The following is a 17,982-nucleotide window of genomic DNA, read 5'->3' as shown; positions in this document are numbered from 1 at the left end:
GCCTTTCTTTCTACTTCCTTGGGTGGGTCTTGATTATTAAAAACCTTCGGTGTTCTTTCAACCAGCTCGGACAAATTTTCCCTTGAAACCCCTCCAATTTATGCAATTTCCGTTTAATGTCTGGAGCTGATTGGGTGACAAAAGCTATGTTAATTGCCCTTAGATTTTCTGGGGCCTAGGGATATATGTGCTACAGGCCCCCATTAGCCTCTCTAGGGAGGCAGATCGGGGATTCACCATCCTGCTGGTTGACCTCAGTAACCTTAGAGAGGTTGCTCAGTCTCTAGCTGATGTCTGAGTTCCCATTAGCAGTAGTTGCTGATACTCATGCAAGGTCTTTAACACCCCCTGTGGTGTCTGGGTCCCCATCTGGTCTCCTTAGGGGGAATACTGCTTCTAGTCTATCTCTGTGACAATCATCCCCAGTGGGGCAGTGAGTCTAGAAGATGGTCTCAAGCAGCCCAGTGATCGCCTGGGGCTTTTCTGAGAATGGACTGTGTTGGTTCTTCCAGTCATACAAGTCACTAGGTACAAGGGAGCATAAACCATAAAGGGTCAGCCATGTGGGTCCCTGTCTACTAGGGGTGCTTCCCTCAGGGGCAAAATAAAGGGACCCCTGAGCAGTGGTCCACTACTAGTGTGTCAGGGAGAGAGCAGAGCCTCTGTCCCTATGTCTGGGACTGGGAGTTACAGGCTGTGGGGGCCAGCCCATTGGGGGGACCCTGAGGGGTAACTCAGGGTCCTCAGGAATGGGGACCAAGGGTACTTGTCCAGGCCTCCCACATCTCTGACCAGAGGCTATCACCGAAGCAGACTGCATGACTGTCGAGCCAGATTGGTACGTACATTTTTTGGGCCACTGAGGCAGGCTCTGGACCAGACTCAGCCAAACATCTATATATGGGAAGTGCTCTGGATGGCTGGGAGTGCCTCTGTGACCTTGTCCCACACTGCTTGGACTATGAGAGAGTCCTAGGTACTGGTGTCCAGCCACCCCACACCCAAAGCTGGCCACTCCCAGTCACACATTTGGAGGCACCCTGGGCGAAGCCTTATTCCATCATCCCCCAAATAAGCAGATCTAAAATTCTCTAATATGCACTGGAGCGGAAGTCTTTCCTTTTGTCCCAGGATTACCCACCTTGCTAGGAGAAGAGGGTTGACAAAGCCAAGGGGGGTGGGGGGAAATAAGAGGATAACCAAATAGTAGTCTAACCCGACCAAGGACCAAAGCCAACATACATACATCAGACTCGGTGCGAGCGTCTCTCTCCCACTCTAGTCATGGGGGCTTTGACTGCTAGTCCATCAGAGTCCAAACACTAAGGGAATGATGGAGACAAGAGAAAGACGACAATAACGCACCACCATTTCGACCATAAAGGAAGACAAGGGAGGAACACAGCCCAAACAATCATTCACACAACAATCCACTCGCTCCAACAGAATTTCATTTTTCAATGGCCGATTGCTTGAACAGAACCCGACAGCCTTCCTCGGGAGGCATCCCTGCTATGAGGGGGCTGGGATGGGCCTTAACCACATCGGATTCCCTCTCCCGGCCCAACCCTGTGCAACCAGTCACTAACCTGGGAAGAGCGAAACGGGCTTACCTCCGAGGCTCAGAGCTGGAGACTTCGTAGGAATTTGGCTGCGTTCCCGAGCAGCACCTAAGGGAGAGCTGAGACTTTGGGGGCCCTGCAACTTCTCAGGATTGCACCCACATAAAATCTATCCACTCCTGAGCGGCCGCCAGGAAAAGGCTCTTAGGACACAGTGGTCTTTTCCAGTCTAAGGTCTAAGGGAACCAAATGTGGGTTCCAGTAAAAGATGACACTGCAATGTCCAGTTCGAATGATGTGAAGTCTTTATTGCTCATCAGGCCAGCCCGGCCTGCAGGGGGATGTGCAGAGGACCTGGCCACAACACTGCCCTGCCTGTCTTGCCTGGCCACCTCACGGACATTATTCAGGGAGGGCAGAAAGCAGAAGGAAAAATGTCTCACTAAGTAAGCCGTGCTGACAGAAGGAAAACAAAAGTACACGCAGGTAAAGTTTAGGCGCTTGTTTTATGATCCCAGGCCTGTGTTTCTCCCCAGCTTGCCCCCTGGCGAGGGGAAAGGGACCTCCTGCCCCTCGGAGAAACAAGACTGACCACCTCCCTGGATAAGGAGAGGGGGGCGGGGTTAAACAAGAATGGCCCTAAGGCACGTACGGACCTGCGTTCCATAGTGAGGTTGAAACAGAGTACCTGGGGCCCAAGCAGAGGCGGGTCAGAGGGTCAGGGAGGATGCTCCTTTTGGGAAAGTGTTCTCTTGTGACAGTTCTGCTTGAATGTGGTGACAGGAGCTTGTCTATTTCATAGGGCATGCGCTACATCTGCCGTTCCTCGGTCGGCCTCTGCCGGTGTGGAGCGAATGGTTTGTGATGGGCTAAACACAAGTAACAAAAGTGACCTATAGGGTCACTCTGAGTCGGCCTCCACTTGATGGTGGTGAGAAACCAAAGGTCAGCAGTTCAAACCCACCCAGTGGCTGCATGAAAGAAAGGCTGGGGGAGCCCCTCTGGAGGGACCCCCAAACCAAAACCCACTGCCATCGGTCCATTCCATCCCATGGCAACTGGAGATGCAGGTCAGAGCTGCTTCCCCAGGTTCCCAACACTGTAGATCCTTCCGGGAGCAGAAAGCCTCAAGCCTCATCTTCGTCGCAAGAACCCCCTGGTGGGTTTGAACTGCTGACATTGTGAGTAGCAGCCCAACTATGAAGATTGCCGCCTAGAAAACTCTGCTCTGTAGCATGTGGGGTCCCTGGGGATCAGGGGTTCATTTACCCCAGAAATTCTCCTTGGGTGCTGGCTGTGTGCCCAGCTCTAGGATGAAATGACAGGCCTGGGCCGCAGTCCCTGCTCTTGAGGCCCTCCCTGCCTCCCTCCTGGCCCTGCCCCAGGCTACAGCCTCCACCTGATCTCTTCTCTTGGAGGCCACATTCACCCACACCGTCAACTCAGCAGTCTTGAAAATAAGCTCATCTCCTCTCTCCAACTGAAGCCACATGAGGCCCCTGCTCTCCAAGTCCACTGGTGTCAGCAGGGTTCACTACAGGCTTGGCTGCTGTCCCTAGTCATCCTTCGTCCCCTGCACTCTCAGTCCCCGGACGGGCTAGCTTCTCAACCCGGCCTGCTTCTCCCTGTCCTCCTTCCAGCACCATGAGGGGCCACTCTCTTATCTGCAACATGCAGACAGTTGCAGTCCCCCCAAGCTTCTAGCTCAGGCCCCAGGCACACCCCAACCACCCTTCCACTAGATAACAGCCGGAGGGACCTTTGGGAAGTGCAGAAGGCATTGCTTAGCTGTCCTGTTTAAAGTCCTCTAGAGACTCCCTTCACCCTCAGGATAAAGTCCCAGGGCCTGCAGACAATGTTCAGCTCAGCTCTCCAGCCTCCTCCCACCCTCATGCTTCCCTCCACTTGACCCAATTGCCACCTGAAATGTTAAGAATTGAACAGTCCTTGCTCATCTCTGCCCCCCAAATACATGTTGGAATTCTCATCTGATACCTGCAGATCCAAACAACCCTATAGGACAGGGTAGAACTGCCCCTGTAGGTTTCTGAGACACTAACTTTGTATGGGAATAGAAAGCCTCATATTTCCCCTGTAGAGCTGCTGGTGGTTCTAAACCACCAACCTTGTGGTTAGTGGTCTAAGCAGTCACCCACTAGGCCACCAGGGCTATGAATCGGAACTGACTCTATGGCAGTGACTACCTGTAGATAGTCTTGTGATGAATCTTACATCACACTGGAGTCTCTGGGTGTCACAAACGGTTAAGCCCTTGCCTACTCACCAGAAGGTTGGCAGTTCGAATCCATCCAGAGGCACCTTGGCGATGGAGTTTAAGGGCACAGCTTTGGAAGTCCCTCTGGAGCAATTCTTTGCACACCTGGGGGGCGCCTGGAGTCAGAGTGCCCTACCTAACAGCAGCCACCATCACCGTCTAAGGCACAAGGCTGGACCTGATCCTTGTAGGTGAGAGGGGGAGTGCACACACACACACACACACGAAGACACCTGCTGGAGAAGACAGGTCCCATGTGGAAACTACCAGTCACCAAGGAACTCTGGGAGCTCCTGACAATGAAGGAAGGGGCCCAGCCAGCCGAGACCTGGATTTGGACTTGGAGACTGGAGTCCAGTGAGCACAGAGCACCGGCCGAGTAAGATGCTCAGCCCCATGGGCCTGAAGCAGTCTGTGGCTGGTGCTTGGGTTTACTTGGGTTTCAAGGTTTGGGGGTTTTGTTTGTTTGTTTAACTTGTGATCACCCTGGCTTATTGGCTAATGTTCAGAAGTAGATCCGCTAGTCTGATCTACTTCCTAGTCCCTCAGTCTGTCAGCTCCACTGAAACCTGTTCAGCAGCCTCACGACATGCAAGCTTCCACCGACGGACATGCAGGTGGCAGCTGCACGTGAGGTGCCTTGGCCAGGATTTGAACCCTGGTCTCCCACACGAAGCCGAGCATGCTAGCACCGAACCACCCCCACCTTTGTGGGAAGACTCCTTTAAAGAGCCCTTGTCTTTCGGAGATGAACACTGCAAATGTTTGCAGAGAAATTGGTGGGGTAGAGGAGACCAGCCTACCACCGGAGGGGATGGAGTGGAACTAGAGGGGGAGACTGGCGGAGAGCTGACGGGCCCGATAGCTTGGAGCATGGGAGTTTGGTGGCTCTCCCTCTCTGGTTCTGACCATTAGAAATCTTACAGAATTAAGCAACTCATTTGAAAGACACCATCTCGGACTGCATGAGGATGTCTGTCCCCTCCCGTTCAGTCCAGCCCAGCCCTGCTCTGTCCAGAGATGAAATCCGCCAGCATGTCAGGTGCTGCTGTTGGCTACCATCCAGCCTGCTCTGACCCGCAGGGACCCGGGACCTGGCATGTATATAATAGAATGAAATGCCGCCGGGTCCCACTCTAGCCTCCCAATTGTTACGGTTGCGGCCACTGTGTTAATCCATCCTGTTGAGGGTCTTTCTCTTTGTCTCTGCCCCTCTACTTGCCCAGGCATGATGTCCTTTGCCAGGGACGTGTCCAAAGGACCTGAGATGAAGTCTCCCCATGCTCCTGTCTAAGGAGCGTTCTGACAGTATTCCTTCCAAGACAGACCTGTTTGTTCCTCTGTCACTCGGTCTGTGTGGTATAATTTACTTTCCAAACCAGAAAAAAACTACAAGCTGCAGACTCTCGCCTGACTGCCTGCGGGGTGGGAGCAGGGCCCTGGCAGCTTGCGGGACAGAGGTGGAAAGAGGATCCAAAGTCTGGTGTTGTAAAGATGCCCTGATACCATGGGCTCCGTAGGACTGGGTGGCTGCAGCGGCAGAGCGAGGCTGGCAGCCCGGAGAGGATGTCCCCAGAGCCTGGTGAGTGGTCCCCAAGACAGACCAGACGTTGGGGAGGGGGGGAAGGGGGTAGGGAGTTAAATCGGGATCCTTAAAAGCAGAGCCGGGAGTGAGGAGGTGGCACCGCTACCCTCAATGGTTGTTAGGAGCCAGAATCGGCTCAATTGTAGCAGGTGGGTGGCAGAACTTGCCAGGGTGCGCAGCTGTGGGTCCCTCCACCATCACCACCAAGGTGGCAGCTGACCCCACGTGTGAAAGGGTCCAACTTCACCGGCCAGGGCTTTCAGTGACTGGTTTTTCAGCAGTCAATTGCTAGGGCTCTCACAGCACCTCCAGGTCCACTGCCAGGAGTCCTGGTGGCTACCAGCACACAGATACATATGCCTGCACACACACACACTCATCCATGTAAGCACACATGGGTGGACAGGAACATGCCTGAAGATGGACATATCTGTATTCATGTACTCACATGCATGTGCATGTGTGCATGTCCAGATACACATGCATGCTCGTGTGTGCATGGGCAGGTGCACTCATGCAGGAGCACAGAGATGTGCGAGCATCTCTGTACATGTGTGTGCACATACACGCACTTGCATACAAACACGTTCACAGACACGGGTGCACACACAGCTGCACAGTCATGCACGTACACACCTCCAGAAGCTCACCCTGTCCACAGGCTTCCACAGGACAGACCGCTTGTTGTCCAGTGCTCTGACTCATGGGCAGCACAGGGAGACACTGCCCCGGCCTGACCACCTTAGTGGTCATTGATGTGTTTGAGTTCATTGTGACCCCTGTGCATTCTGAGTGCAGGCCAACCTGGGGTGCATCTGCCAGCACTATGGCTCCATGGGGCTCTGGTTAGCAAGCTGGAGAAGTCGTTGACCGGGTGTTTCTTCCAGCTCTTTCTTGTCCGGCACTCTGTCACCATGGGTGATGTGGTAGGCTAGTGAGACACTGACAGGCTAGTGAGACACAGAGAGACGCTAGTGTGATACTGACAGGCTAGTGAGACACAGAGAGAGGCTAGTGAGACACAGACAGGCTAGTGAGACAGAGAGAGGTTAGTGTGACACAGAGAGAGGCCCGTGTGACACAGACAGGCTAGTACAACATACCGCAGGGTTGTGTAACAAACGTCATGGTCACATCGCACTGGCTAGCACTCCCCAAAGAGTTGCTACGTTCCAGGCTTTAAACATTTCAGACACCATTTAATCTTTGCAACTCCCAGGGAGAGGCGCCACCACCCTGCATGTGACAGGGTGACTAAGACACTGAGAGGTAAACAACCTGACCAAGGTCAACCTCAAGGGGTTAGAGCCAAACTGTGCCCCAGACTTGTCCATGCCCAGGGCTCACGCCTGACCCTCTCTGCCCTGAGGACAGGAGATGCCGGTCCAGTCTGTCCCTGCCGTCAGGGAGCTGATCACAGGGAAGGTACACAGAAGCCCCTGAACTTCTGGGCCACGTATGAGGGCAGAGGCCCTGGCAGGTTCACCAGAGAGTCTGGGAGTCCTGAGCTGGCAGCGGGGAAGGCAACAGGGAGGGGCCAAGGTTAAAAAGTCCCCTCAACTGCAATGCTCCAACCAGTCTCCAGTTCACCTACTCCCTATCAGCTCATGCCCTGTCCCCAGAGCCGCCACCAAGTCCCCCTGTGGGTCAACAGGGCAAAAGAGAAGGCCTGCCTTAGAGTCCTGAGGAGTTTCATTCATGCCCCATTTCTTGGAAAGTGCAGATATGGCTTCCCAGTCAGCTGACTCTTCCCCTGGGGCCATTGAAGCCCCACCTTCAGCGGGTCCCTCCTGGTGTCCCCTTCCTTGGAACTGCTCTCAATCTGTGGCAGAGCTACATGAAGTTGAAAGTGGCCCTAGAGATCACAGGTCTGCTCCAGCATCGGTCCCATGGAGAAATGATTCCTCCCCGAGTCCACCTCCCTTCCCCGGCCAAGTTCTCAGCTCACACTGTCCAGAGAACGGTGTCAATCTCTCCCCCTGCCACCGCATCACGGAAATCCTCACAACTCAGTCAACAAGCAACAGGACAACAGAGACGAGATCCAAGGTGTCCGGGCCTCCACAGTCAATGCCGCCCCGGGAGGCAGCAGTTAAGAAATCAGATGGCGTCCTGCACTGGACAAAGCGGCCGCAGAAAGTACTCTGTAAAGGGTCCAGGAGCAAAGACGTGACCGGGAGGACTTGGCTGGGTCCAACACCAAACCAAACACACGATGCCGACTCGCAGCTGGTGGACTCGAACTTCTGACCTGGCAGTTAGCAACCCACCTCGTGGGCACGATGCCACCTGGGCTCCTGAGGGTCTAACCTCCACCTTGATGCTCTGGATCGCCTCGGAGGCCCGGGAAAGCTGCACGCTCGGTAAGGAGGAGGAACAGTGGCTGAGAGTGTCGGTGTCGGTGAAGGAGACTGGCTATGCCGTGGGCAGCCCAAAGAACAGACTAACGTCTTGGAAGAAGGACAGCCGGAACGCTTGGCCAAGTGACGGGCAGCAAAAGAAGAAGCAGACCCTCGACGAGGGTGGCGCAGTGGTGGTAACAATGGGCTCAAACAGCTGCAGGGATTGTGAGCATGGTGTGGGACAGGGCAGTGTTGCCTTCTACGGCAGCGGTTCTCAACCTGTGGGTCTCGACCCTTTTGGGGAGTCAAAAGACCCTTTCACAGGGGTCACCTAAGACCTTCAGAAAATACATATGTCCGATGGTCTTAGGAACCGAGACAGCGCTTCTCTATCCGTCTCCAGGCGGGTCCGCCCACATGCAGATATGCCCACCTATGAGTACCCGGCGCGGACTGTCACCCATGCCACACCATGCTTCAAGGCAAAATCTCATTGATTTGTCATTAGACATAAATAGTTCACAATAAGAATGGCATGTTGTTTTGTGATTAATCACCGCGCGTTATGTTCAATTTGTAACAATGAAAATGCATCCAGCCTATCAGATATTTTACCTGACGATTCATCACTGTAGCAAAATGACAGTGATGAAGTTGCAACGAAAATAATGTTATGGTTGGGGGTCACCACCACCTGAGGAGCTGTGTGAAAGGGTCTCGGCATGAGGAAGGTTGAGAAGCGCTGGTCTATGGGATGTGGTTGCTGTGACAACAATTACACATCACCAAGCAGCCCCCAAAGCCCAGATGTGCCTCCTACAGCATCAGAATGCAAGGAGCTGACCAAGCCCCAGCAGGCAAACTATTCCCCTAGTTCTTCTCTCGTGCACCATTAACATCTGGATCTTTCCACGGCAAGCGAGCATCCCCAGTGAAGGACGTCAGTGCACAAGCTCTAGAATTCACCTGCCAGGCTTCCAGCTCCAGCTACGTCATTTGCCGGCTGTGCCGCCTCAGGTGAGTGCCTTGACCTCTCTGAGCCTCGTTCACAAAAGAGAGTCTTGGCAGTAGTTATCTTGTACCATTGGAACAAGGATACAATCAGGGAGGAAAATAGTCCAGGGGTGGTACCAACCGGTCAAGTGCTCAACTGTTCACCCGAAAGTTCGAACCCACCCAAAGGCACTTTGGAAGAAAGGCCTGGCGGTTCACTTTGGAAAACCCAGGCATGGAAGACCCTCTGGAGCCCAGACCCCTCTGACACACATGAGGTCGCCGCGTGTGGGGAACTGACCCAACACCAGCTGCTCCTGCTGGTGGTGATGGCGGCATGTGAAATGCTTCTCCCAGCACCTGGACGGAAAAAGTACTGTACCTGCTGACTGTCAGGTAGTTGTGGCTAGATGCCATGAAGGGGGCTCCCAGTGACCCCAAGAACGAACAAACGGCAGGGCGATTTGGGCCCACCCGTACGCATATCAGAAAGAAACCGTGCAAAGCACTGCCCAGTCCTGTGCGATTCATCTTGCTGAGCGCCTTCCTCTCCATTGCCCTCCCCTTTACCAAGCAGGATGTCCTTCTCCAAGGACTGGTCTCTCCTGACAACATGTCCAAAGTGTGTGAGACCAAGTCTCGCCATCCTGGCCTCCAAGGAGCACTCTGGTCGTGCGTCTCCCAAGAGAGATGGTTTTGTCCTTCCGCAGTCCATGCACTTGACATGTTCTTCTGCAACGCCACACTTCAAATGCGTGGATTCGTCTTCAGTCTTCCTCCGCTGGGAGTAAGCGCAGAAAGCGTCCCCTTCCCTTCTCTTCCCCCTCGAACCGAGCAGGCACGCCTGGCATAGACACTGTCCAAACCCCCCAAAGCATCAAGTCAATGCCTGCTCATAGCGACCCGATAGGACAGGGTAGAACTGCCCCTGTGGGTTTCTGAGACTATTAACGGGAATAGATAGATAGCCCTGTCTTTATTCTGCACTGCCGCTGGTGGTTTTGAACTGCCAACTTTGTGGATCGAAGCCCGAGGCAGAACCACGACTCTACCAAGGCTCCATCAACCGTGTGGACAGGACAGTTACTTGATTCCCACCTGCCTCCAGCCCCCACTTGTCCTGGGCTCATGCAGCTACTCTTTCACACAGCTCCTCATGTAGCGGTGACCCCCCAACCACAAAATTATTTTTGTTGCTACTTCATCACTCTAATGTTGCTACGGTTATGAATTGGGTGACCCTGGTGAAAGGGTTGCAACCCACAGGTTGAGAACCGCTGGGGAAGGGGACAGGGATTGTTGACTGAGTGCCCAAGGCCAGCCAGTGCTGTTTCTTCCTGGCTGGGACATGGGCCAACCTGGCTTCTCTCCTCAAAAGGAGCTGTGGCCCTGGAACCCCGCAGACACTGGGGATAGGTAGCTGCAGGTCAAGTTCAGAGGGGAGAGGTGACAAGCACGGCATCTCCCAGCCACAAGTCCAGACAGGGCCTCTGACCTGTCCTTTCGCCTCCACCAGAGCCAATGGCAGTGGAAACCACAAGAGCACTGCCAGCTGTTCCAAGCTCCAGAGCTGGGGAGCTTCCGCCATGGCAGCCTCAGCTGGGGAAGGTAGGACCCCTCCAGGTGACTCCACTGGGCATCCTGCCCCCCAGCTGGCACATGGAGAAGACCAGGAGCAAGCATGGCCTTCTGACGGAGCTGGGGGTGAGTGCCCTGCATTAAGACCTGGTTGAGGGTGCCCTAGGGTGTGTACCCTACAAAGAGAGAGTGGATGGGCTAGCCCACAACTTCCCTCCTGGACATGTGTCCTGCAGCTGGAAAAACCACTAAAGGCAGGGACAGTCTGCAGTCTCCCCTGGGGAGGCCCAGCAGGCCTTGTCCAGCCTGGTGATCCGTGGCCTCAGCTTCCCACTTGAGGCAGGAGGGATTCTGCTCTCTCTGCAGACCCACCAATGCCCCCACCCCGGAGGCCAGGGAGGGTCCCAAGGGCCTCCTGCAGGACCTCCACGTCCCCACCCTTCTCCCTGAGCCTGTCCTCTGTCTCTCCTGCCCAGGCCTTCCACATCATCCTGGCTGTACTGCACTTGATCTTTGGGCTTTACCTGGTCATTGTTGTCAAGGACCTCCACCTGGTGGTACTGAAGTCTTGGTATCCCTTCTGGGGGGCTGCCTCTGTGAGTATGAGCCCAAACAAAGGAGGGGCATGCATGGGGCTTTGGGGTCGCGTACAGGGTGGGCAGGAGTGAATCAGCAGAAATCCTAAGCCAGCCCCTTCCCCATCCCCTGAACCTGCTTCTGCTGTGCTGGGACTCAGCTCCATCCCAGGCCGAAACGCTGGCCTCTCCCTTCAGGGGCCGGAAGGAGGTGAGCCTGGGCCAGGCATGTGATATCTCCCACAGTTTCTTGGAGGCTGGCTGCCTCTGGGTCCCCAAGGCCCTGTTGGGTCACCTGCGGGAGCACACCCAGCCCTGCCTCCCAGACCCAGACTGAAGAGGAGACCAGTGCCTGCTTCCCAGCCAGCCTGTCCTCCCAGGCCCCCACACATTTGCACAGCCAGCCCCTCATTCCCAGAGTCCACTGGGAGAGGCCCAGTACAGGGTGCACTCTGGGAGAATGGGCCCGACCACCTGGTCTTATGCTATCACCACCCCTAGCACCAAGCCTGACCACACGGTGAGATGCAGCTGGCTGCCCCACCCCGCCCCCGGGACCGGCTCTTAGGAGCTGCTGTGTGAACATCTGAACGGCGGATTGGCAAAAGAGCCAATATCCGGCACACACACAAAAAAAAAGGCAGGGAGGGGAGTGGGTGCGGAGAGGACAAGGCAGCCTATCCCAAAGGGTCTTCCAGTCAGTTCTGCCTGGATGGCATCCTCATGTCCCACTCCCACCCCCAGGGTCCTCAGTGACTCGTTTTTCAGCAGGGGGTTTTCAGGCCTTTCTTCCAGGGCACCTTAGAGCAGCCGTGTTAACCAGGCCCACAGGGACTCCCAAGCGGATGCACGTAGGACTTGTGAAATGGGCAGGGAGAGGGCGGGGGAGGCAGAGCTGGATGAGGGTATTCTGAGTGCAACGCACTGCTAATGCAAAGTAGAGTGGGATGGAGGGGTGGGGAGGATTGTGTGCCAGCTTCTGGAAGAGGAAGCAGGGATGGGCGGGGCACCACAGGAAAGCTCAGCTCTGCCAGCCTCTGTGGATCGAACTGTGTTCTCGGCCCCATCAGCCCCAGGGTGGGTTTCCTTGGGAGAGGGAGCATGTGTGGGTTTTCAAGCACGCTGATCTCTCCCCTGTGCCCGGTTTGGACCTGGCCCGCAGTTCCTGGCTTCAGGAATCCTGGCGTTAGTAATGACGACACATGGCAAAAAGCTCCTGGTAAGTCGGCCCCTAGAGGGCATCCCCCTCCATCTGGGCAGCTAGCTGTGTTGCTGGCAGAGCTGTGGGGGCTGGGCTGGGGCTGGCCAGGACAGGCTTGTGCCTTTCAGACAGCAGGGGGCACCCACACAGAGGTGTCAGGTGTGGACAGGCAGCTAGACTTGGCTGGGGATGGACAAGGAACCCCAGCGGCCTCTGTCTCCTCAGTACCGTGCAAAGCAAGGTCTTCAGCTTGTGGGGAGAGCAGGGGAGGGAGTAGGGAGGACCCCAATCCATCACGTCTAGAACTATACTTGGTTTCTGCCCCAATTGACCAACTTTTGATCTCAATCACTGGGTGGCCCAGAATCCCCCAGCAGAATCCCACGCCAGACATGTCTCCCCTTTCTCTAAGTCCTGGGGCTTTGAGCTCCTCCACATCCCTTGCCCTCCATCCCAATGCCCCCCTCTCCGTGCACTCCGGAGCTGGCCACGGTCACCTCTGACCAAGGGATGCCCCCCAATCCAGCCTGCACCCAGAAGCTGAGCAATTTGTCTCCCTTGCAGTCCAGCTTGGGTCCCCAGTGCCCTGGTCAATTGGTGGTGGGCAAGGCCAAGCAGCAGCTGGGTTTCTGTCCCCTTCTACCTGCTGAGTGCTAGCTGGACAGATCTGTTGTCCACCCTGTACAGTCAGTCCCCTTGCCCAGGCACCGCCCCCTCCACACGGTCAAGTCCCTCCTGTCCTTGACCTAGTCTTGACCTTTCTTCAAGACCTTCAAGATCTGCATGGTCCTGTCTCCTGGAGTTCTCCCCTGACCCACAGTGATGGTTTCTGGGCTCCCCATTTCTAGCACTTTCTCATTTCCTGGTCTGTCTCCCCTGTACACTGAGCTCTGGTCTGTCTCCCCCCGTACACTGAGCTCTGGTCTGTCTCCCCCGTACACTGGGTAACAGGTGTCGCAGCATCTTTGTAGCCAGGAAGCCCAGTAGCCGCAGAGTACACCCAAGATGGATGGACAGTGGAAGTACCATCCCTGAAAATTATGCTTTCAGGGCTAAACCCCAGGCCCGGTCCCCCTGCTCCTCCACCCCCTCTATCCCAGAAGGCCGGGCCTGGTCCTGCCTCTGGGAGGCTGGCTGAGGTAGAGGCAGGTATTGTGTGGTTCGGCAGTGGACGCAGGAGAGGCTCGGCACAGACAACCCCAGTCTCCACTCAGACATGCCCACTGTCCACACCTCCTCCTGGGCTCTCCCCTTTCAGAGCCACCTCCCCAGCAGTCCAACACCTGAGCAGCACAGGGACCTCTTCTTACAAAGAATTCATACCAGTGTCTAACCCAAGAGGAGGGCCGGAGGAGGGCTCTTCAGACACCATGTGGGTGGGGAGGAGGGCAGTCACTGTGTGGGGAAGGGGCCTCTCCAGGACCCTTCCCATCTTCTCTATGGGGAAAGGGCTGGGAGAGGGGACACTGCAGGTCAAGGTTCCATTAGTTGGCATGTCTGATGCTTGGATGGTGGGGGGTGGGGGGGGAACGTTCCTCTTTGTTTTAAAGCCCTGTGACTCCATAGGCCGCCCTTGGGGTCCCCCAGTCCTGTCCTGTAGACAGGGTCCTCGGTGGTCACCTTGGCTTTCTCGGGTTTGAGTAAGAGCCTCTGGCCCAGAGACCAGCTGACTCTTTCCTGGAGCTGCAGAGTGAGTCAGAGGCCTGGAGCCGGGTCTCTGACCAGTTGCTAATGCCATCCCACCCTGCAGAGAAACCTGTGCCTTACCTCGAACCTGGTCAGCTTCTTCTGTGTGCTCTCCGGCCTCGTCGTCATCATCAAGGACCTCTTTCTGGAGAATCCGTTTGAGGCCCCAATCTGGAGACCTTACCCCAACACTACAGTGAGTGCCAGGCCCCGAGGGTCCCAAATCTTGGCGGGGAGTGGGGGGTGCACCTCAAGCTCTCTGGGGGGAGGACTGGAGCCCAGCTGGCTCCCACCTACCCCTCCTGGGCCTGGCATAAGGTGGGGGGGGGCCTGGCTACTCACAGGGACTGAATCCCATGTGTAGATGGGGAAACTGAGGCCCAGAGGAGGGGAGGGGCTCCCTGAGGTGGAGAAGCAAACCCCAAACCCACTGCCACCGAATCGAGGCACCCTCGGGGTGACCTTGGCTGGGATTTCTGAGGCTGTCACTCTCTTCCCATGCCACATCTCCGCTGTCACCACCACCACCGCCACCACCGCTGTGAGCCTCACAGCGGCCTTGCAGAGCACCCGAAGGCATCAGTAAGGAGTGGGGCCGGTGTGCCGTGAGACCCCAAAATCAAATCTAAGGCTCCTAGTCTAGCACCTTTGACCCAGCACAGCTGCCTCCCAGTGGAGGAGAAGAAGCAGAAGAGGGTGCGCCCTCCCACGAGGGGTGGCTGGGAGCCTCTGGATGAGGTTCTGAGGGTTGAACCCTGGGGCGTAGTGACTGCTTCTCACCCCAGCATGAACACCCACATGCACGCACACATGCGCACTCGCGTCTGCACGCAACAAACATTTCCCTGCCGGAAGCTCACGGCCCTGTGAGATGTGCTACCAGGACAGCGGTCCAGCGCTTCCCCTCAACAGCTAGAAGCCGCCCCCCCCCCTTGGGCCTCCCTCTGTGATTCCACTAGATGAGCCTCGAAGCCCCCTTGAAGGTAGACCAGGGCCCCAAGAGAGTCTCTAAGCCTCCTAGGCAAACCTTCACTGAGGGCCCATTAAGTATCAAGTACAAAGCAAGCCCACCTGCTGGCCCACCCCTATGCCACCTGGCTGGTTAGTGGCCCCATGGGGGTGCAACCGGGCAGCCAAACCTCTCTCTGCACCGTCCCCAGGTCCACATCCAGAGGCTGGAGGTGGCCCTGCTCTGCTTCACCTACTTAGAGCTCTTCCTGCCGGTGCCCACAGCCGTGGTGGCCTGGAGGTTCCTCCACCAGTCAGCAGAGGTGAGGCCCCCCTCCCAGGAGCCCCAAGCCACCAAGATATCGGGGTTCTATGCCATAGAGGGCCCAGAGGGGGCTGCAGGCACGTCTGCTGAGCACTGGCTTAGTGGGGTTACAAGCCGTGGCCACTCTCAGGCCAGGGAGTCGGGAGGGAATGCAGGTAGGTCTCCGAGTCCTGGTGTCGCGCTGACAGAAATGGCACCGCTGGAAAGAACAGGCGCCAGGCTGGCACAGCGCAGGGAGCAGGACTCGCCAGGGGCGGAGCGCGCAGGGAGCTGGGAGCACAGCGAGCAGGCGTCGGGGCCGCCCCAGGAGCAGGCAGCCTGCCTTTTCTGCTTCATGATCACAGCGCCCCTCGGTTCTGGCACCTCAAACTCCCTGTCCCGGAGTCAAGGCCGTCTCCTGGGAACCCTATAGGACAGGATAGTAACCATTTTTTGTTTGTTTGTTTTTTAATCATTTTATTGGGGCTCATACAACTCTTACCAACAATCCATACATGCATTGATCATATAAAGCACATTTGTACATTCTTTACCCTCATCATTCTCAAAACATTTGCTCTCCACGTAAACCCCTGGCATCAGCTCCTCATTTTTCCCCTCCCTCCCCGCTCCGCCTCCCCTTTTTTAACCAGGTTTTTGACACTTCATCTACCTGTCATACAATCCAGTAGTTCTACCAAATTAAAACTTGTACAATCTTCACCACAATCAATTTTAGAACATCCTCTTTCCCCTAATACTCGTGTAATGTGCTTTTTACAATGTTGGCAAAAAATATATACACACCACAACATTCTCCAATTCAGCCAAAAACTGCTCCGTGCATAATTCAGTGCCATTGGTTAGACATAGTCTTATGAGAGTGGAAAGCCCTGTCTTTCTGACAAGAAGCCACTGATGGTTTCAAACTGCTGGCTTTGCAGATACAGGCAAACGAGTAAGAGACAATGCCCCCGGTTCCTCGCAGCCATCTACTCACCCCCGTTAGTGTTTCGCCCACTGGCACTGGGTTTGGGATGTTTGCCAAACTGAGGCGGCTTGTTAGAATAGCAACGAAAACCCTATTCCCAAATAGGATGACCTCCACCATCCACTTGGCTCCCAGAGCCCTTGCGGATCTGGGTAGGCCCCCGGCCCCCCAGGGTTTCCTGGGCTGAAACCTTTACAGAAGCAGGGTGCCGCAGAGCGGCCGATGGATTCAAACCGCCGACTTTCCGGTTAGCAGCCAGACTCGTCACCATTGCGCCATCAGGCCCCTTTTTGCACAGGCACGGGGTTAAGATTCTTACACAGACTCCGAAGCCCAAACGCCACGCCGCAGTTCCCCTCTTCAGCACACGGGGGCGCCGCGCGTCTGAGCGGACTCCAGGACAGCCAGCCTGCTGAGCTCGGCCTGCCTGTCCCTGTTCCTTGGCTCTCTTCATTCAAGGACAGAATTCCACAATGATCACCGGACCTAGGGAGTCTCCTGGAAGTGACCTCGTCTCTCTGCATCTGCATTTCCTCTTCTCCATGGGGATTTGGGGGCTGGGGCCAGGGAGCCGATGGCCTGGTGGGAGGTGGGTAGGGGAACGTGCTGACTCCTCCTTTGCAGGTGGATGCTTTGTACCTCGTTCCTGACCCTCCCTTGGAACTCAATGGCCTGTCCGTGATGCCCCCACCCAGCTACGAGGAGCTGGTTAAAGACCCCTCCAAAGCAGAGCAAGAGGAGAGGTGAGCAGGCTGAGCCCCGCCCCTTCTCCCTGCTCGCTCTGAGGGGACAGGGACCAGAAAGTGTGTTGTTCTAGAAAGGCCAGTCCCAGGAGTGTGGCCAAGGTGGGTGGTCCCCAGCTCCTCAGACACGGGAGGAAACTCCAAGCCCTGACCTCCAGTCACCTACTTGGTTGGCCAGAGCTTCCTCGGCTGACCCTGAGCCTGATCAGTGGCTGCTCATGCCCTCTGCCCACTGGTTCAAATCCACAGGAAGTGGGGGCGCTGAGGAAATTGTCCATGTGAGGCTATAAGGGGGCCAGAGAAGAAGTGGACCCCCAAACTCCAGGAGGGGTAACTCTTGGACATCTGGGGTGGGGGCTGCAAGGGGACTGACTCAGATGGAAATCCCAGGGGTGGCAGAGCTGGAGTGACCAGCACATGATTAGTGGGCAGTGGGAGCCAGGTGGGCTCAGCAGGGTCACAGGCCGACTGAGGGAATGTAGTTCTAGTCTGCACTCCAGGGTCGCTCTGAGTTAGAATGCGCTTGATGGCAGTGTGTTTGGAGCTCCAGAGAGGGCCGAGGGAAGGCTGAGGAGTGAGAAATCACCTGTTGTCACCACACGGACTCCAGCTCCATGTGCTCCGTAGGGGGGTCAGAGCTGGCTTTTCAAAAGTGGGAGACACCAGGCCTTTCTTCCAAGGCACCTCTGGGTGGACTTGAACCTCCAGCCTTTCCATTAGCAGCTGAGTGTGTTAACTGCTTGCACCACTCGTAGGCTCCTTAGGATAAGGAAAGCCGTGTAGCGATGCAAGGGTGTGTTAGTCCAGGTAGACTAGAGAAACAAATCCAGGGAGACTCATATGTGTATAAGAAAGAGCCTCATATAAAGAGTAATTGTATATTAAAACATCTCAACCGAAGTCCGTAAGTCTGATATTAGCCCATATATCTGATACCAATCTATAAATTCCTCTTCAGACTCAGGAAACATGGAAGCATCTCAGCGCTGGCAAGGGTCTCCACATGGCTCCTCCAGCTCCAGGGCTCTCTCGATGGGTCTTATCAGCTGCAATGTCTCCCAGGGAGTCAGTGTGTGTCTCACTCCAAGCAAGCTATTTATCTCCTTAGTGCCTCCAAATAAGGTCATCAAGCTGGGATCTGATTAACAGGCAAACTCCACCCCTTCACTCATCGTCTCAAAGTGACAACAAATGACGGA

The 17,982-nt window shown here is 55.7% G+C and overlaps 1 protein-coding gene across 1 annotated transcript; it reads left to right on the top strand.

Annotated features, from left to right (window-relative positions):
- The first annotated feature begins 7,742 nt into the window (after nt 1-7,742).
- Nucleotides 7,743-16,787, top strand: MS4A10 (membrane spanning 4-domains A10). Its single transcript, XM_075547561.1, has 8 exons — nt 7,743-7,958; nt 8,684-8,781; nt 10,410-10,461; nt 10,812-10,931; nt 12,073-12,129; nt 13,862-13,993; nt 14,958-15,068; nt 16,665-16,787. Exons 1-8 carry the CDS (start codon nt 7,743-7,745, stop codon nt 16,785-16,787), a joined length of 909 nt encoding a protein of 302 aa, XP_075403676.1.
- Nucleotides 16,788-17,982: the final 1,195 nt, after the last annotated feature.

The sequence above is a fragment of the Tenrec ecaudatus genome, chromosome 4 (assembly GCF_050624435.1).
Source record: "Tenrec ecaudatus isolate mTenEca1 chromosome 4, mTenEca1.hap1, whole genome shotgun sequence".
NCBI classification, from domain to species: Eukaryota; Metazoa; Chordata; class Mammalia; order Afrosoricida; family Tenrecidae; genus Tenrec; species Tenrec ecaudatus.
This window is presented reverse-complemented; position numbering and strand designations above follow the sequence as displayed.